At 44.1% G+C, this 17,848-nt stretch overlaps 1 protein-coding gene across 6 annotated transcripts in view; it reads right to left on the bottom strand.

The window, feature by feature from the left end:
• Positions 1-17,848, bottom strand: part of SPAG17 (sperm associated antigen 17) — a 328,728-nt gene that overhangs the window by 96,405 nt on the left and 214,475 nt on the right. For all 6 annotated transcript variants that reach the window (XR_007769040.1, XM_050921082.1, XM_050921091.1 and 3 more), the window contains exons 27-31: positions 16,481-16,634; positions 15,448-15,671; positions 14,998-15,142; positions 13,535-13,689; positions 12,891-13,076 (exon numbers count right to left, since the gene is read on the bottom strand). Coding sequence is in view for 5 of the 6 variants with exons in the window: in XM_050921082.1 (XP_050777039.1) it covers positions 12,891-13,076; positions 13,535-13,689; positions 14,998-15,142; positions 15,448-15,671; positions 16,481-16,634 (864 nt within the window). In the remaining variant the exon portion in view is untranslated. The remainder of the gene's footprint in view (positions 1-12,890; positions 13,077-13,534; positions 13,690-14,997; positions 15,143-15,447; positions 15,672-16,480; positions 16,635-17,848) is intronic.

The raw sequence follows: 17,848 nt of genomic DNA, 5'->3' as shown, positions 1-17,848 counted from the left end.
AACGCCATCTCACGGTTCGACACCTACCCTATGCCCCGTGTGGACGAGCTGCTGGGCCGCCCCGGGGAGGCCCAGTTTATCACCATCCTCGACCTCAGTAAAGGATATTGGCAAATCCCACTTGATGATTCCTCTAAGGAAAAGATGGCGTTCGCCACTCCGACGGGACTCTATCAATTTACATGGCTGCCTTTCGGCCTCCATGGGGCCCCAATGATGTTTCAGTGGCTAATGGATCGCCCACTGCTGCCTCATCGAGACTATGCAGCGGCTTATCTGGACGATGTCGTGGTCTATAGCTGCAACTGGTAAGACCACCTGGAACGGGTAGCAGCGTTCCTGCGGTCACTGCGACAGGCGGGATTGATGACCAACCCAAAAAAATGCCGCATTGGATGGCAGGAGACCATGTATCTAGGGTACACTATCGGGGGAGGACGAGTGAAGCCCCTCATCGGAAAAGTGCAAGCCCTGGCGGCCTGCCCGACGCCTACCACAAAATGCCACATCCAGCAGTTCCTGGGGCTTGTAGGGTACTACTGGCGGTTCATTCCCCAGTTTGCTTCCATCGCAGCGCCCTTAACTGTACTGTTGACCAAGAACAGCCCCCAACAGATATGGTGGTCCCCAGAATGTGAAAATGCCTTCTGGACACTCCAGCCGTGCCTATGCCAGGAGCCGGTCCTATACAGCCCGGATTTCCACTGGAGGTTTATCCTCCAGACGGATGCCTCAGAGGTGGGGCTGGAGGCCGTCCTGTCTCAAGAAGTGGATGGAGAGGACCATCCAGTCCTATATCTCAATCGTAAATTATTTCCCCGGGAGAAGAAATACGTGGTGATTGAGAAAGAAGCACTGGCTATAACGTGGACCTGTGATGCCCTACGTTACTACCTCCTTGGGGCCCTGTTCACACTAGTCACGGACCATGCCCCCCTCCAATGGTTGATGAATATGAAAAATAATAATGCCCATCTCTTGCGATGGTATCTGACCTTACAGCCCTATGCGCTCACCATCCAGCATCGGGCTGGTAAGGAACATGCAAATGCAGACTTCATGTCCCATCTCGGAGGGATGGAAGAGCCTGGCCCCGACGAGCAGGAGCCAGACTTGAGGGGGTGTGTGTGTAGTGACTTGGTGTGGCGCCCACCCTGGCCAGAGGAGGAAAAGCCCAGCTGGAAGCCAGAGTGGGCGGAGCTACGGAGCTCTGAGCCCGCCCCTCAAAGGGTCAGGTGGCGACCCGGAACTATAAAAGCCGGCCCTCAGAGCTCAGTCAGGCCCCAGCAGCTGGAGCGAGCAGACGTCCCTCAGGGAGCTCAAGACTGGGAACCCCCTGTGACCCAGGGCAGCTGTCCAGGCTGGCCTGAGCTCCCCCAGGCCTGCTATCTGGAGGAGCTGCCGGAGCCTCCCCGCCCCCGCTACCCAGAGGAGCTGCTGGAGCTTCCACGCACCTGCTACCCGGAGGAACCGCCGGAGCTTCCCTGTGCCTGCTACCCGGAGGAACCGCCAGAGGTACCCTGGGCCGACTATCCGGAGGAGTTGCCGGACCTGCCACCCAGCCCTGGCAGCAACGAGCCCATACTCCTGGACCCTGCCGAGGCTGACGTCAGAACCCAGGTAGGCCCTGAGAGGGAGTACGGAAGTGGCCCGGGGGCAGCCGACCCCAGTCTGGCTGCAGCATTACCAGAGCCTATGTCAGTGTGTTGTGGCCAGGATCCCCACTGACTAAGCAGCGGATCCTCAGCTGCTGCCAGAGGGCCCCGGGCTGGGACGCAGTGGAGTGGGAGGGCCTGCGTCCCTCCTGCCACCCAACTCCTGGGTGGCAGACTCCCCCTCTCCCTGGCCTAGGGAGGTCAAAGCCTATTAGAACCGCTATTTTTGCTCAGCCCTGCCCAAGGGCCTGAGCTACTGACTCAGTGTTTGCTGCCCCACCCTGACCTAGGGCCAGGCCTGAACTGCTATTGTTGCTCAGCCCTGCCCATGGGCCTGAACCTACTGACTCAGTGTTTTTTGCCCCACCCTGACCGAGGGCCAGGGCCTTAACTGCTCTTGTTGCTGGGCCCTGCCCAAGGGCCTGAGCCTACTGACTCAGTGTTTGTTGCCCACCCTGACCAAGGGCCAGGGCCTAACGGGTATTGTTGCTCAGCCCTGCCCCGGACCTGAGCCTACTGACTCAGTGTTTGTTGCCCACCCTGACCAAGGGCCAGGGCCTAACGGGTATTGTTGCTCAGCCCTGCCCCGGACCTGAGCCCACTTGCCCCGCGGAGCAGGCAATTGCTGCAAGGACCGCCGGACTATTTCCCCAGACCCACCAGGGTGTAATGAGCTGGTGTGGCTCCCCTCCTCCCCCTGGAGAGGGTTGAGCCCCGGCCGCACTCGTTCACACTGCACCTGAAAGATGACAGAACTGTTAATGAACAGAAATGGAGTTGTAGCATTCATGGGTAATATTTTGATATATAGGTCTTTGATGGAAGTCCTAACCCTATCAGTCAGTCTGGACTGAAGCTAAACGAGGAAAAGTGCATTTTCCATGAACACCGATTTGGGTCACACAATAAACATAGATGGAATCAGTCCTAGCCCTGAGAAAGTAAAAGCAATTGAGAATTGAAGGCACCAATAAATTACCAGAATTGAGATGCATATGGGGGATGGTAGTTTACCTGGATTGATACCTACAAGACCTTTCTACAGTAATGAAACAACTGAAAAAACTGTTAAAATGCAACACATCTTGGTTATTTTCTAAACCAGCTATGTGCCTAGTCCCTTTTGATTTCAAAGGGAGCTTGGTGCCAAGGCACTTCTGCAAATCCCACTAGGTGCTTATTACCATTACAAATCTGGTCCTTCAGGGATGTGTGTGTGTGTGTGTGTGCGCGTGTGTGTATATATATTTTCACAGTGGAACAGCTTCCTCAGCTTGTCCATAGTTTATTGCTATTATATATGAAGCTTGTAATCAGTGTTTTCCCCAGGAATTGAGGGGTGAAGGTGTGCTGTATGGCACCATAGTAAAAACTGAAACCTGTTTCATGACTATTTTATTAGATTTAACTCATGTTTTGAAATTATAACACAAATTAAAGTTGGCTACTCAATCCTTCTATGAAGCACGACATCTACATCCTTCTTGGTTTCTTGTAATAATTTTGCACAACTTTGTTAATGAACTTCTTGAATGCAATGTGTTCATCTTTGGTGGCTTCTCGTGTGTCCAGTACTTCCATTCCTTCAATTGATATGCTCATTAGTTCATTCACATGATCAGGCAGAAGGCGATTTCTTTCAGAACACAAAATTCTATTCAATGATGAAAGTGAACACTCAGCGGTATCTGTTGTGACTGGGAGTAGCAAGAGATGAATTCCTACTTTTTTCATCCCAGGAAACATAGCATAAAGATTGGGTCGAGCCACTAGTGATGTTAAAAAATAAGTTGAAGTCAAATCTTCATTCATTTGTCATATGATATTCCACTCTGTGTTCAAATTCTCTGTTCTGTCCTGAGCACATGGCAGCCCCATTGCTGGTAGTGCCTCACTTCACTCAACTGTCAGTGTTTTATAGGACAGGGATCTGTACAAGCTACGTAGAGGTTGAGTAGAATCTAAAAGAAGTCTATGTACTTTTTCAGTTGTCTTAAACACTTCTTGTTCTCTTCACTTAAGGATTCAATATAAATGCCTTCATTAGTCAGCTTCTGGACTGCAGTCTTTGCTTCTTCCAGTACTTTTTCAATGGATAGCTCTCTGATTGACCCAAATGTAGCTTCTGTTGCTGGACAAAGATCTACTACTGTTGTAGCAGATGCCTGGATTGCATTGTTTAATGACCTAAATGGTTTCAACAGTAGACTTACAAGAGAGAGAGTGGCAATAGTTTTCTCTGAATATAGTAGCAAAAGTAATCCACCAGCCTCACTACTTAGATCCATCCCATCTTGGTAGATAATTTCCAAAGTCAGAAATAATGGCTGGAGTAATTTTAAGATAACAGCCAAGGATCGCTCATGAGAAAGCCAGAGGGTTTTTCCAGGTTGGACTAATTTGAACTTCAGTCCCAGTGTATCTTCTATATTTTCCAAGATATTCAGTCTTTTTGGATTCTTGCTGAAAAAAAATATATAATGAAGATGTTAAATTTATAGCTTTTAAAATGTTTTTTTGAAGAGTCTGCAACTTGTACTAGCACTAGTTGGAGTAGACCGCCTCTGCATGGTGTATAGGAGAGATTAGGGTTACATTTTTCTCTGAGCAAAGCTTGAACACCACCATGTCTTCCAGAGAAGTTTGCAGCTCCATCAAATGCACAAGCAGCCAGCTGTTTGGGGTCCAACTGACAAGCATTTAACTCTTCTAAGATGTGGGTTGTCACAGATGCAGCCGATGTGTCTTCTGTAACTTGAACATCTAGAAATGCATCTACTGGCCTTCCACTGACATCAAGATAACGCACACAATGACTTAATACTTGCTCATTTGCATCGGTGCATCCATCAGCCATGTATGCACATTTTTTGAACATGGTGAGAGAGGTCTTCACTTTTTCAACTGTTGAGTCTTTCACTGTTGCACCATATGCTTCTAGACAGTTAGTTGAGTTTCTTGCAGAAAGATAGTGAGCATTTGCTGGTCTTGTTCAGAACCAGTGTTCAACTTCAGGATGAACAAGTGACAACGCAGTTAAGATTGGCCTCCAGTTTGTAGCGTGTGGTATCTCTTGCTTAAATAGAAAGTATGGTGCCACACTCATGTTTGTTCACATGTCTCTTGAGGTTCCACCCAGCTCACAGTGATTTCAGCTGAGCTCTCAATGGGAGAACCTTGCTGCTAGTGCAGACTGGACCCTCTCTTCCACTTAGACCTGATTATCAGTGATTTCAGCTGTAGTGGTCACTTAACAAAACAAAAGACTATCTATGGAGCTTAATTAGCTCTGTCTTTAAACAGTGGAGAGGGGCCAGGTACTTGTGACTCAGGCAGGCCATCAAGCAAAACACCGTCCCCACCCTCTCTCTTGATGCCCTCAATCAGCACAGGCTAAGTACAGTTCTACTGCCCTTTACTCATACCATAAGAATAACAACATTTCATTCCCCCCTCTCCTCGCCACATTCAAGTGATTTGTAACTCAACCCCAGCCAAAATCTATCACTTGGGCAACACAGCTCTGTCTGCTGGATACCTAGGTAGATCAAGTGTGACTGTAAATGCAATCTGGTCCTGAAGCCTTTTCCCCGCAACCACCAGCTCATCACTAGCTGTCAGTGAGAGCTCATTTAGACTTTGCTTACAAATCATAATTTGGCCAACATCACCAAAATGAATGCACTGACATTGTCATAAAAACAAAAGCTGTATAAGGAAGCTAGTCTATGTACATACTTTTAAAATCTATTATACTTTTTCAGATACACATATTTTTTCATACACTTTATATGCTTTTAAAGTGTGTATTAATATTTCAATTTCAATTCAAATTTCCCATCAATCACTAAATTGGCAACACTGCATGTAACTAATTCACAAAACTGGAGGGTGGGGGTGGGGAAATTCAGGGGAGGTGTAGAGAAATCCCTGCTTGTAGTAATGTCTATAGCTTTCAATTATTTCTAAATTTGCCAGACTGTTTGAGCTTAAATTTTCCATTCTTGCTTTCTTCCTCAGGCTGAAATATTTGGATCGTTTCAGCAAAGATGGTTCAGCGGTTTCTGGAAATGAGCTTAGTGACAAATAGGTATTTTTGTCAATGGTAAAACATTTTCCCAATGATTTCTTGGAAGAGCTCTTGCACCTTCATGCTTTGGAGCAATACCTTGACATTTGGCCGGGGTATATTTCAGAAGTCAGAGAGGTGCTTTTTTCTGTTTCTAGGAAAAGTCTTCTAGATTTGTCTGAGTTACAAGCTTCTGGCAATTTCCATTTGCATATGCTCAGTACAGCTTTTTGCAGGCTTGCTGCTACAGTTTCTAAAAACTCCGTTTGCACTGATTATTCTCCAGACCCACAAAGCTGCTACATGCCAAATAAACTGAGTATGCTCCTAGGCTCCACTCAACTTCCCACATGGTAACCACACACTGGTTCAGCAGCAGCAAACCTCTTTGGCCTAGGGGAAGGTGTGCTGGAGGAGGAGCCAAATGGTCGTCTACTGATTGGTGTTAATAATTCTTTGCACTTCCCAGCTGTTGTTATTGGACAAGGGCTCATGAACCTACTTAAACCTGAGTGGTTGGAAAAGATCACTGCTAGAACTGAGAATAGAACCCTGTTTCTAATAGGGTAAAGACCCAAGGATTATCCCTTTAGCCATGCTACCTTTCAGAATGAATGTGCCAGCTCTAGGTACTGAGCTAGACTCTCTGTAACTATCAGACCACACTTCCTTCCAGAGCAAGGAATAGGATCAGGAACCCTTATTCCCAACATTCCCCTCTGACTACCAAATAGTTGTGTAAGCAAAATGTGTTTTGTAGCTTATTCACATACAGGGCAACATATTACCACTACTAATTACTCCTTTAATTCAAATGGTAATATCTGATCATGTCATTAGAGACTATTTGTTTTAGAGGCCTTATTTAGTGCACCAGACTGACAGTGAATGAGTCAGAAAGTTGCAAGAAGTGAAAGGATATTCTCTTCGGGTTCAGGTGCTGGCATGGACTCCAGGAAATCTGGATTCTATTCCAGACTTTGCCACAGACTTCTGATGTGATACTGGGCAAGACTATATCCCAGCACACATGCATAAGGGGCTTGGATTATGGTTGCACAAGTAACCTTAATGCCTCCATTTCCCGTCTTTTGAATGGTTGACTTTGCAACCTTACGATTCTTTTAATGTATCTTTTTGTACGTACTTGTAGGTTGCACCACGTTTTATTAAGGTTACCCAACACTTCCCATAATAAGACCCTGTTTTCATTTGCTTATATAACTTTGCCAGACTAACTGTTTTGTCTAAATTTAAAATTTCCAATTATCTCTTTCTCTGAATAGCTCTTACATCCTTATGTTTTGCATCAGGGACTTGAAATTCGGAAGAGGGAAAGCCTTTGTTTCTGGAATGTGTCTTTTGCTTTCTCCATGAATGTCTGCCCAAATCTGGCCAAGTTAAAAAACTTTGAAAAAATCATAACTTGCACATGCTGATGAGAGACTTCTTCAATTTTACTGGCTAAAACCTCTGAAGATTTCATCCTCTCTGAGCACGCTCCATTCCCTCACAGCTCCTAGTGCTGATGAGACTGTGCGTGTGCTGTCCTCACAGAGTATTCAAGCATACTCCAGGCCAGGGTTACAAGGGTGAAGTCAGAATTCCTCTGTAATGGCTGCTCTGAGCTGTGGTGGGGCCAAGCACCAGAATAGGTAGCAAGGAGCCTTGTCTCTCTTATGGTCTCAGTTAAGGCTGGCTGGAAAATAAGAATTCCATGAAAATTTTTCAGGTTTCAACATTTGTTCTGTTTCAGTGCAGAATGAACCCAATATTTTGTAAAGTTTTTGCAAAACATTTCAGTTTTGATGAATCACCATTTTCTGGGAAAAAAACTGTTTTGTTGAAAAATTCCTGATGAGCTTGACTCTCGTGACCCCACCCCTTCTGGCACCCAGGCATCAGAGGAATAATCCATCTGATTCAAATACAAAGGGACAAAAGCCAGACGATAGGGTGGGAAAGGAGTAGATTGGGACAAAGAGTTTGGTGAGACTGGGACTGGAGGTAGGGAGAAATGGTGACTATAACTGGCTGAGATAGGAGACTGTGACCGGAAGATGCTGAGGGAAATGGGGGAAGACTGGGAACCAGTTGGTTGGTGGGGAACACAAATATTAGACACAGTGCTGTGGGGGAGACTAGGAATGCTGGACAAGGAGACTGGGACTAGACACTAGTGGAGGGTTTGGGAGCAGAAAAAAGGGCAGTGGGGAAGGGAGACAGATGTGACAAAAAGCTATGGAGGGTAATAGGAAGAGGGCCTGAAATATAAGCCTTTGTATCAGAGGCCTGGTATGAGGCCTGAGGCCTGGGCTAGCGTAGTGGTCAAAACTTTGCTAATATAAAGCAAAATCAGGCTGTAAGCTAGAGGCAGGCCCTTCTCAGCATCTGGCAAGAACTGGGCTCATACTGCAAAAACACACATTCCTGAGGTGCTATGCACAGAGCACTCATGCAAACACATTCCAGAAGGTTGGTACCAGAACACCTCAATACCAACACATTCCCTAAAGATAACAGGAACACGCTGACCCATCCTAAAGATAAGGTCAGGAGGACAGTGTGATGGTTAGAGATGTACAAGGGGATGGGTGCTAAGTGGTTATGTCAGAGGGTGTTAACTAACTATGTCAGAGGGACAGTGCATAATTTGTTTGTATTGATATATAAAAAAAATCTCAGTGGGAGTGTTTTTAGCTGGCCTAGGGGATAATGGAAAGTCCTGCCATTAATTGAGCTAGTCCATTGCAACGAGCATACAAGTGTTAGTGTACCTTTAACCATTGAGCCAGGACATTAGGACTGTCCTTCATTGACAATAAACCTGACCAAATGCCTCTGAACTGAGTCTGTGCATTTATTAGACCATTGAATCGGAGCCCGCTGTACAGGCTATTGGGCCAGAGTCAGTACAGCATGCAGAAAGAACACACACACACAGCCAAACATCTATCAACATGGAGTAAGGGGAGAACTGGGACTGGCAGGACAAAGAGACTGGGACCAGGAGCCAGTGAGGGTGGAGATTGGGGCAAGAAGTTGGGAAGTGGGTAAGGGGAAGGACTGACATTGAATGATGTGTCTGGGGAGGTAGATTGATACTAGAAGACAGTGGGGGGTGGAAGGGAGAGATATATTGGAAGAGGAACTGTGACCGGCTGGATAAGGAGTTTGAGACTGGATGTGGGATGGGAGAGCTTGGAAGGGTGGAGGGGAGACTGGGATTCAGACAGCGAGTCCTGTGTGTGAAACTAGGACCGGCAGTGTAAGGAGACTGAGACTGGGCTGATAAGTCTGAAGAATGGTGACTGGAGCAGATTAGGCAAGGAACACAGGACAGAGATAACAAATCAGGGGTGGCGAATAGATAGGTCATTGGAAAGGATGAAACAGGAGTCAAGCTTGGGGAGAATGGGCAAAAGAGTCTGTGTCCACTAGAGTAGACTCCCCTTGAGAGTCTGGAATGGAATTCTAGAGTTTCATCATTCCTCAGCAAAGTACTGTGAAACCCACTGGCAAAGTCTGTGCCCCACCCCTTCCAATGTAGGCCCACATAGAGGATGACAACCTACTACTATCATCAATTACTCCTTTTCTCAAATAAGTAGCTCAGGTCTGTGTGTGGAGGATCTAAAAGTTCCATCCCTGCTGACTGTAGCTTATTAGTTTATTTTATCATCCATTTATCATTGTGTCATGTGATGTCATGGTCAACTCATATATAATCCGTGCTTGCAAAATAGATTTGAATTGTAGAATTATGGAAGTATAGGACTGATAAGTATTTAGGAGTGATGAGTGTGTATTAGGTATATAAGTAAAGCATGGCTGAAATACAAGGCCTACAGGCTGAGACCTGCAAGATTTTAGCTTAGCCATACTAAGCCATAGGTTTAAGAATGTTTGACAAAAGTGAGTGACTTTGGAATAACCCTATGCTCGTAGGGTCACAGGGTTACTGCATAAGATGTGCCAATAGGTGAGGTCACAAAAAAATGGATTGCAATAAACCTCAAATATATTGTCTGACACCATGAGACACCTGACTGTAATATCTTTAAATGTCTGTCCTGACTGCAGGATACATGTCATTCATAAATGCTAATGAGAATAAGAGGAACTATGAACAACCTATGAAAAACAGGGCACACCAATATTCACGGGGTGTGAAAGGTCAGCTAAGGGAAAGAAGGCTGACTGATACCTTCATGCATATGCATAAGATGTTAAATGTGACTAGAATTACAATACAATAAAGGGTTGCCTCGTTAAGTAAAAGTGAGAAGACCCCACAAGAACCCCAGCAGGAACTACCCCTCTAGCGATTATCATCTATTGAGGGGTTCATCAGACCCAAGAATATCTTTGAGGATGTGATTACAAATACAGTTATAATTATTGCATAGGTTTTTGCAGGATATCTATATGTACGGGTAATTGTAACTTTACTTATTGCTTTAGTAAAACTTGTAGTACAGATAAGACTTTGTAGTTCTTATTGTGTCTGTGGTCATTGTCCATGGACTACGTGTGTTCATAGAGCCTCCATATTTGAGAAAAGCACCAGAGACCATTTTGCCCTGTTATGTTTAAAACTGTAGCAACTGGAGCCGAACTCATGGTAGTGTAATCACTAAATTCACTTTAAATAAAACAAAAGGCTACATGAGGCACATGAGTATCAGTATTATGCCACAAAATAGAATTTGTTTATTCAATTTGCTCTTTTAAAAACATAGGAAATTACACTCAAAAAACTATATAAAAATACATTAAGGTTGCAAAGTCAAGCACTCCAAAGTCAGGAAATGCCAGAATTAAGGTTGCATTGCAATCTTGATTTGCCCCTCACCCCCTTGTGCGTATACATTATGACATGAGCATGTATTCTTTTTTCCACATGACCTCTGACTCATTCAGCGCACAGGAGAGGATAGACCTACTTTGGGGTGAATCAGGATTGTGCAAAATGAAGGAGGTTGTTGTCTGTGGAAACGTTACACATCATTTGTTGTAGAAATTTGAAGATATGTTGTGAATGACACAGGAGATTGCAGGAAGAGAGGAGAAGGTCTCATGGTTAAGGCAGCTCATGATGCTGTATTCCATTGAAATGTATTTTATATCTGCCTCTGCCTGTGTGATGCTGAAGTCACTTAAACCAAACTTGTCACAGGTGATCACTAATTGTGAGTTCCTCATTTTCTGGGTGCCCAATTTGAAACCTTGAGGTCTGTTCTGAAAAAGTGATGAGCATTCATGGCTGCAAGTAAAGTCAACCGAAGAAGTGTTTTGAACATGTAAAATGCTACATAATGCTAAATATTCTGAAAAATCAGGTCATAGGTGTCTTATATTAGATACACAAAATTAGTGGAAACTTTTGACCTTAATCTTTCTGTACCTCAGTGTATCATCTGTAAAATGGAACTAATACCACCTCATCTCACAGGGATGTTGTAAAGTTAAATTAATTAATGTTTGTGAATTATTAGCTACTACAATGATAAGTGCTATAGAAAAGCCCAACATAGCTGCTCATTTAGTGAGTCACGGTCCAGCTTGTGCATTGAATGAACCAGGGATCCTGTGAAAAAAACAGTATGTGATCATGTAATTAAAGATTGTATCATAATGCATACACCTATGGGTGATTGTGATGGAGTGCACAAACCTTACACAGGAAAGGAAGGGGTTAAAGGGCTACTCTTGAACCAGGCAGCCCCATCCCGCAGCACCTGCAAAGCCTGCACACGCTGGAGGAGGAGCTTAAAAAGGGAAGCAGAGTAGCTCAGTGGGAGGCAGATAGTGAGATGAGTTGACCTGCATTCTGAGCTCCTGGGAAGAAGCATCACAGAAGTTCTTGCTGTCTGAGGCTGACTACAGAGACCTGACCAAGTCTACAAAGAAGAGACCAGTGACTCTCTGAAGGTCGAGACTGTATCTTTGTGTTTAAGTTATTTACTTTACCCAGGGGGAAAGGAGGAAGAGAGGGGACTGGAAGGAAGTGATCCAGGGAGTAAGCCATATAGTCTCCCAAGGTGCTGGACTTAGCTGCCTACCATTGTGCACTGGATCACAGCCCAGTGGTGAGGGTGGGCCCATGCTCCCCTACCAATCCCTAAAGAGGGACAACCCTAGGTGGGGAACCTAGTTGTAGGGAGACCCTGAAAGTATGAAGGTCTGGACCACAAGACCCTGAGCCAAGGGGAATCCCTTACTGAGTTCTGAAGACTTCCCCATTATCATACTCTTTATATATACTTGAAAGTGTGACTTGGCTAGAGGCCCGTGCCATGGAGAGAACAGACCACCATGGGCAGAGCTGTAGTAAGAAAGTGGAACACCTGGGAGATAGACGACCTGCCACATCCCCGCCTGAGCCCTAGACGGCACTGGCAGTGAGTGTTCCCCTTCACAAGGCTGAATTAAGGTAGTAAAGGAACCTGGGAAAATGAAAGCTGGTTGCAAACCTAACTATAAAGAAGTTATTGCAAGAAAGAGATTACATGCGGAAACACACCACCACTAAGCACAACACTGGAAGCACAATACCGAGTCAGAAAAAACACCTCCTGATTAGTAACCAGCGTGACTTCCTATCCCCTAGATACTGCTTCATGGACTCAGATCTAAGTACTAACCTAGCTCAAACCCATCTAGCTTTTAAGATTAGAAAGGATCACAACACAAAGCAGTGTGTCTCTAGAGACTGAATCACACTTTTTACAACTGGTTTTGCTTTACTGAGTAGTTTAGGTTTAAATATTTTAGTGGGATTTTGTAAGAAAATGCTCAGTATCCTTTCCCCTGTTCAGATCCCAACTCTTACAGCAACTTCCTTTGCTTAAAATTGTGCAATAAGTCACATTACTCAATGTGACTTTACAGACATGATGCAGTTGCACACCAAGGGTCTCATTTTGTGTGACACTTCTTTTTTTGCCTCTAAAGGTGAGGGAGCTCCAAAAGTCACTTCCAGACTGAAGTCTACTCTATGCTGAGGTACCATATCCAGTGCCCAGCTGCTGTGACATTTGGTTGGCTAAGCTGCCCACCCACAGGGCTATTAATACTACAGGGCTACAAAGCTCTCCATTTACAAAGTAGATAAAACTACTTAACACAAAATACAAGTTCTGACTTCCTACTTGGTATTTTACCTTGAAAAGATTTCCTTCAGGATCCAGCATCTCACAGATAATATTGGAGGTGTGTTTCATAATGTATCTCCCTGCTTGTTTCTCCTCACGCTTGCAGAGAAGCTGAGTTTTATTGAAAATCTCATGGGAATAAACTGCTGAACAATCATCATCAATGAAAAGGCAGCCGGTACTGGAGGGTAACACCTGCCATAACAAGAGGAGAGGAGGTTCAGCTGCCAATGGTTGACATCTGAGTTTAGAAGCAATTTGAAAATGAGCAATTGTTGAACTCAGGAAGAAAAATCCAGTCCAGACCTTTAATATGTAATTATCCTGTTTGGAGGGAGTGGAGAGGGAAACAGAGAAAGACAAAGCCCATGACGTAGGCTGATGTTAGTCTGTGCAATATTTTAAACATTAATATTTTTAATATGAGATAAATTTTGAACTGGCTTCTGAAGTAAATGGGAATCCACGGAGTTGTGGAGTTTGAGTATAGGTGGAGTGGCCACATTCTGCAAAGCTGGAATCTGGATAGGATGTGGAAAGGCCATAGAAAAGGGAGTTATGATAGCTAGGGAAAGAGGAGACAAAAGCAGGGATGAGAAGTTCAGAACACAAACACATACATTATACTGTTATAATCTTAGACTAATGCTCACCTGATATGTTCCCAGTGGCTTTGCTATAATAGATGTCCCATCTCCAAAGATGGTACAACACGTGCTGTCTTCACAGTTTGTTATAACCGTAGCAAAGTCAGGATTCTCCACTCGTATGCATTTTACTTTCCTTCTGATAGTTTGGGGAGATTCACCTAGTAATGAACACCAAACAGTTAGCCACACAAAACAGGAGGACATGAACTGTGGGACAATCTATGTCTCAGTTTCTTTATTTCCAATAGGGCTGGTCCTTCAGCTCTTGCACAGGGCACCTTGATGAACGCTTCTCCATAAAAATTCCTTTCATCGAAGGCACCTGCTCTTATATTCTCAAAGCAATATGTAGGCTTGGAATTCTCTTAGACTCTGCACTGTATTTGGACATCCAAGTAGCTACAATAGCAGAAAATCCTCACTATCATATATGGCTTGTCAGAAGATTATGTGTAGTAGACCTAGCCAAAATAATCCATGCATTTGTAACATGTAGGCTGTACTGTTGCAATTCTTTATATCTGGGAAGGAAGCCCCACGCTGTGAGGAAATGCATCAGCCCACCTATTCAGCAACACAGCTCACAAGGAACACACCATCCTGATATGCTAGTCTCTAGACTGGCTCCCCTTTGAATACATAATCCAGTTTAAAGTCTTACATAGTCCTGTCTACCATTCCTCCCTTCATGACCAGAACCTCCTACCACATTCCATTAGAACAATGTCACTGTCAGCCAACACGGGTTGGCACCTGACCCTGAGAGACAGAACCTGCACAGCAACTGGACCAAAGGGACATACTGTCAGAAGGAATATGAATGACCATTAGCCTCACTGCATTCAGAGACAAATGTAAAACACACCTCTTTGCACCTAGGCTTTCTCACAATAGTACCAACTTCTCACAGATCCAGTAATTTAAAAATCAAACACCCTTAGTCTGCTTGTTGATGACGGAAAGAAAGAGAGGGATTTTTTTTAAAGTAGACCTCTACCCCGATATAACACGACCCGATATAACATGAATTTGAATATAATGCAGTAAAGCAGAGCTCGAGGGGGGGAGGGGTAGGGCTGCACACTCAGGCGGATCAAAACAAGTTCGATATAATGAGGTTTCACCTATAACATGGTATGATTTTTTGGCTCCCGAAGACAGTGTTATATCGAGGTAAAAGTGTAATGAGAAGTATGCGGCTACTACCACAGTGATGAGGGTCAAATAAGTGGTTCAATGGACAGATGGAAGACTTGCTTGTTACCTCTCTTTTGCCACATTGAAGTCTATTATAACAACTCCTGAAGAAATAAAGTTCTCCAAAGAAGCCCATCCTAGACCAGCTGAGATCAGATTTGTTGTGTAGGCTATACATATAAAACCTTGGTGGAAAATCTATTGTTTATGTTGAAATATTACAGTTTTACAAGATACAGGAGTGGGAATTGCTCCCTTTTTGATTTTACCTATTTCTTCCTTATCCTCAGATACAAAAGGTTCCTCATAATCTTGATAAAATGTGGTGATTCTAGTACCATCAGCATGATCCACTATCTTGGTATCATCCATTTTCTGAACCATTAGCACCTTGTCTTCTCGCATTATCATAACCTGGAAGGGTAAAAGAATACTGGTTTCCAATGGCTCTCAGATACCACTGTAACAGCAGTATCAATAATACATTAGATAGATAAGGTAAGATACTGCACATTTGACAAAGCTAAACAACACAATTTTATATTGCTCAGTGGTTTGAAAGTTCAGAGTTTTTTCCAAATCTAATACCATGTGTATCTTTAATAGTATAATGTTAGAGATCTAAGGAAACATATCCAATGAACAAATTCTGTAACAAATGCTATCAGCCAGATCTTTAAACTCAGTAGGATAGAACTATGATATTAGAATAGCAGTACCATTCCATTAACTGGGTCAGTTGCCTGATAAGTTAACAGTGGCTTCAGATCCATTCTGTTTGCTCCCTTAGTGCCCACTTGAATGCCTGATGGGGTGGTTGTTATCCAGGTGCCTAACTGGTTGTCTACAGGTTGTAGCAGAGTAGGCAGGGGTTCCTGAACAGCAGATTCAGGCAATTCATATTTGGCTGCTGGTGCTGTGCTACCTTTGTGGCCACCCTTTCCTGTAAGAACAGAAACAAAACACCTGTTGGTCTAGGTCAGTGTAATATGTAGCATAGAGCGTCAAAAGATGTGTCAGTAAACTATAAACTTTCCTGGAATATCAAAACAGGACATTGCAAAATTAAAAAAATAAAAACTAAAAAAAATAAAAACCACATTGCTGTAATGTGTAAAGTGTGGCTGGAGGCCCAAATGAGATCAAGAAATCCTGAAATGTGGTCTCACTTGCCTTCTCTCTGTCTCTGCAGGATGAAATCAAAGTTGATTTTCTACAGGTTTTTACTGTTGATGAGCTCAGTCACCAGTTTCTATTCATGAGATAAGGCCCCAGTAAAGTACAAGTTAATGTTATGATTACGGGTACTTATTCTGAGCTGTACTCTGAGGTCCTTACTCAGTTGTTACTCAGCCCTTACTTAGCCAAACACCCGTTGACTTCAAGAGGAGCATCCCTGAATAGGGACAGAGTAAAAGGTGAATAAGGTCTCAGGGATTTGATATTACCGAAAGTCTGAGGATTTACTTTAATATACTTTGTATTGGGTCACTCTGGTATTGGTGAACTCATATATATATTTTCATGTGTGTTTTCTTCCACATTAGAAGAAAAAGAAAGGGCTGGAGAGAAAGAGGAGACATTAATGCCTATAAAGGTGACAAACCTGAGAAGTATTGCAACACTAAAGTGCAGGTAAAATGGCACATTCTCAACACTGGCAGAACTTTCAGGCTGCAGAAAAACTTTTTCTGCTGGGTATGACCTTGCTAAGATGCAATAATTCCAGCTGATTAACACTGAAAATGCTACCTTTTTTGGTGCTGATGTCAGTAGAAGGCACCAGTTTTGGCAATGGTTGGCTCTGTAGGCTAGTCTCAACAATGGATGATTGTGTACTAACTGCAGGTGATGATGTTAGAACTGAATGGGGACTCTTGATCACCATGCCATCAGGAAAAAGAACCTTGGGAGAAAACAAAGCAGTTTCTTTATATTAAAATAATTTCAAATAACAAAAAGAACATAAAACAGAGAAAATGTTCAAATGAAAGTAGTAGATAATGGAGAAGGAAAGAAGCCCTCAGAGTGAGTGCAGAAGATAAAGATCACTACTCAGAAAAAAGTGGGATCAATAATTGTAACTGCACAAGCTTCTAATAAACAGTGATTCTATTTAATTACATGGTGATATTATAAACATAACGACCATTCTATTTAAATCATTGATATTTCCTGAGTTTTTTGTATGCCACTTTTTACAGGCCTGCTAGCTCATTTGTCTCATTGTATTGGTCTTTGTTCTGGGATGGGTCATTTCCAGCACTGGAGTATATAGCTTTTGCCATGATAGTGGTTCATAGAGGAAGAAAGTTACATACTCACAGTAAATGTAGTTTCTCTTGACAGGTTGTCCACATGTCCTCCACTCTTAGTACATGTCACAGGATGGTGGGCCTCTTTACAGGGAGATGGGCCCAGTCCACTTAACTTGCCTCCCCAGGTGGAGAGAATGAAGATTGTCATGTGACAGGTGGATCATGTGACTATATCAGGCCTCTGGAGTATAGATAAGAGGGGCTTCATGAAGGTAGTCAAGCCAGAGGACAGAGTCACAGGGCAGACAGAGGCCTGCCCAGGGATAGGAGGTTCTGGATCCCTTTCTGGGAGAAAGGAAGGACTTGAGGTAGCAAGCCCTGCAAGTTGCTGCTTGAAACGGAGAAGGGTAGGGTTGCCACCCATCTGGTTTGCGCCCAGACAGTCTGGGTTTCAGCTTGTGTGTCTGGGTGCTGCTTAATAAGCCCTGGTGTCCATTTTTTTTTGATCTGTGGAAAAAATGGTAACCCTAAACAGAAGGAAGGAGGCAGAACTGCAGACGCTGCCCCTGGGGCCAAGCTGCTACACCTGGCCCTGTGCAGCCCACAGATGGTGGACAAGGCAGCCTCGGCTGTACTGGTGAAGATCCTGCAAGCGATGGGAGCGGGGCCATGGGGAGAAGAGGTTGAGCAAGGCGCAGGGCCTCAGGGTCTGGTTACCAGCCTTTAGAAAGGTGGCAACCCTAGAGCAGGGAAAGACTCCAGGTGGAAAAGCCCTGGGAGTGGCTGCGTGATAAAGAGCAGGGGAAGATTCAAAGTGAGTAGAGAACAGAAGAGAATCAAGAGGCTGGGACTGAATAGGGTC

This window comes from Gopherus flavomarginatus, chromosome 1 (genome assembly GCF_025201925.1).
Source record: "Gopherus flavomarginatus isolate rGopFla2 chromosome 1, rGopFla2.mat.asm, whole genome shotgun sequence".
In the NCBI taxonomy this organism is placed as follows: Eukaryota; Metazoa; Chordata; order Testudines; family Testudinidae; genus Gopherus; species Gopherus flavomarginatus.
Note: the sequence above shows the minus strand (reverse complement) of the source record. Positions and strands in the feature narration are given on the sequence as shown.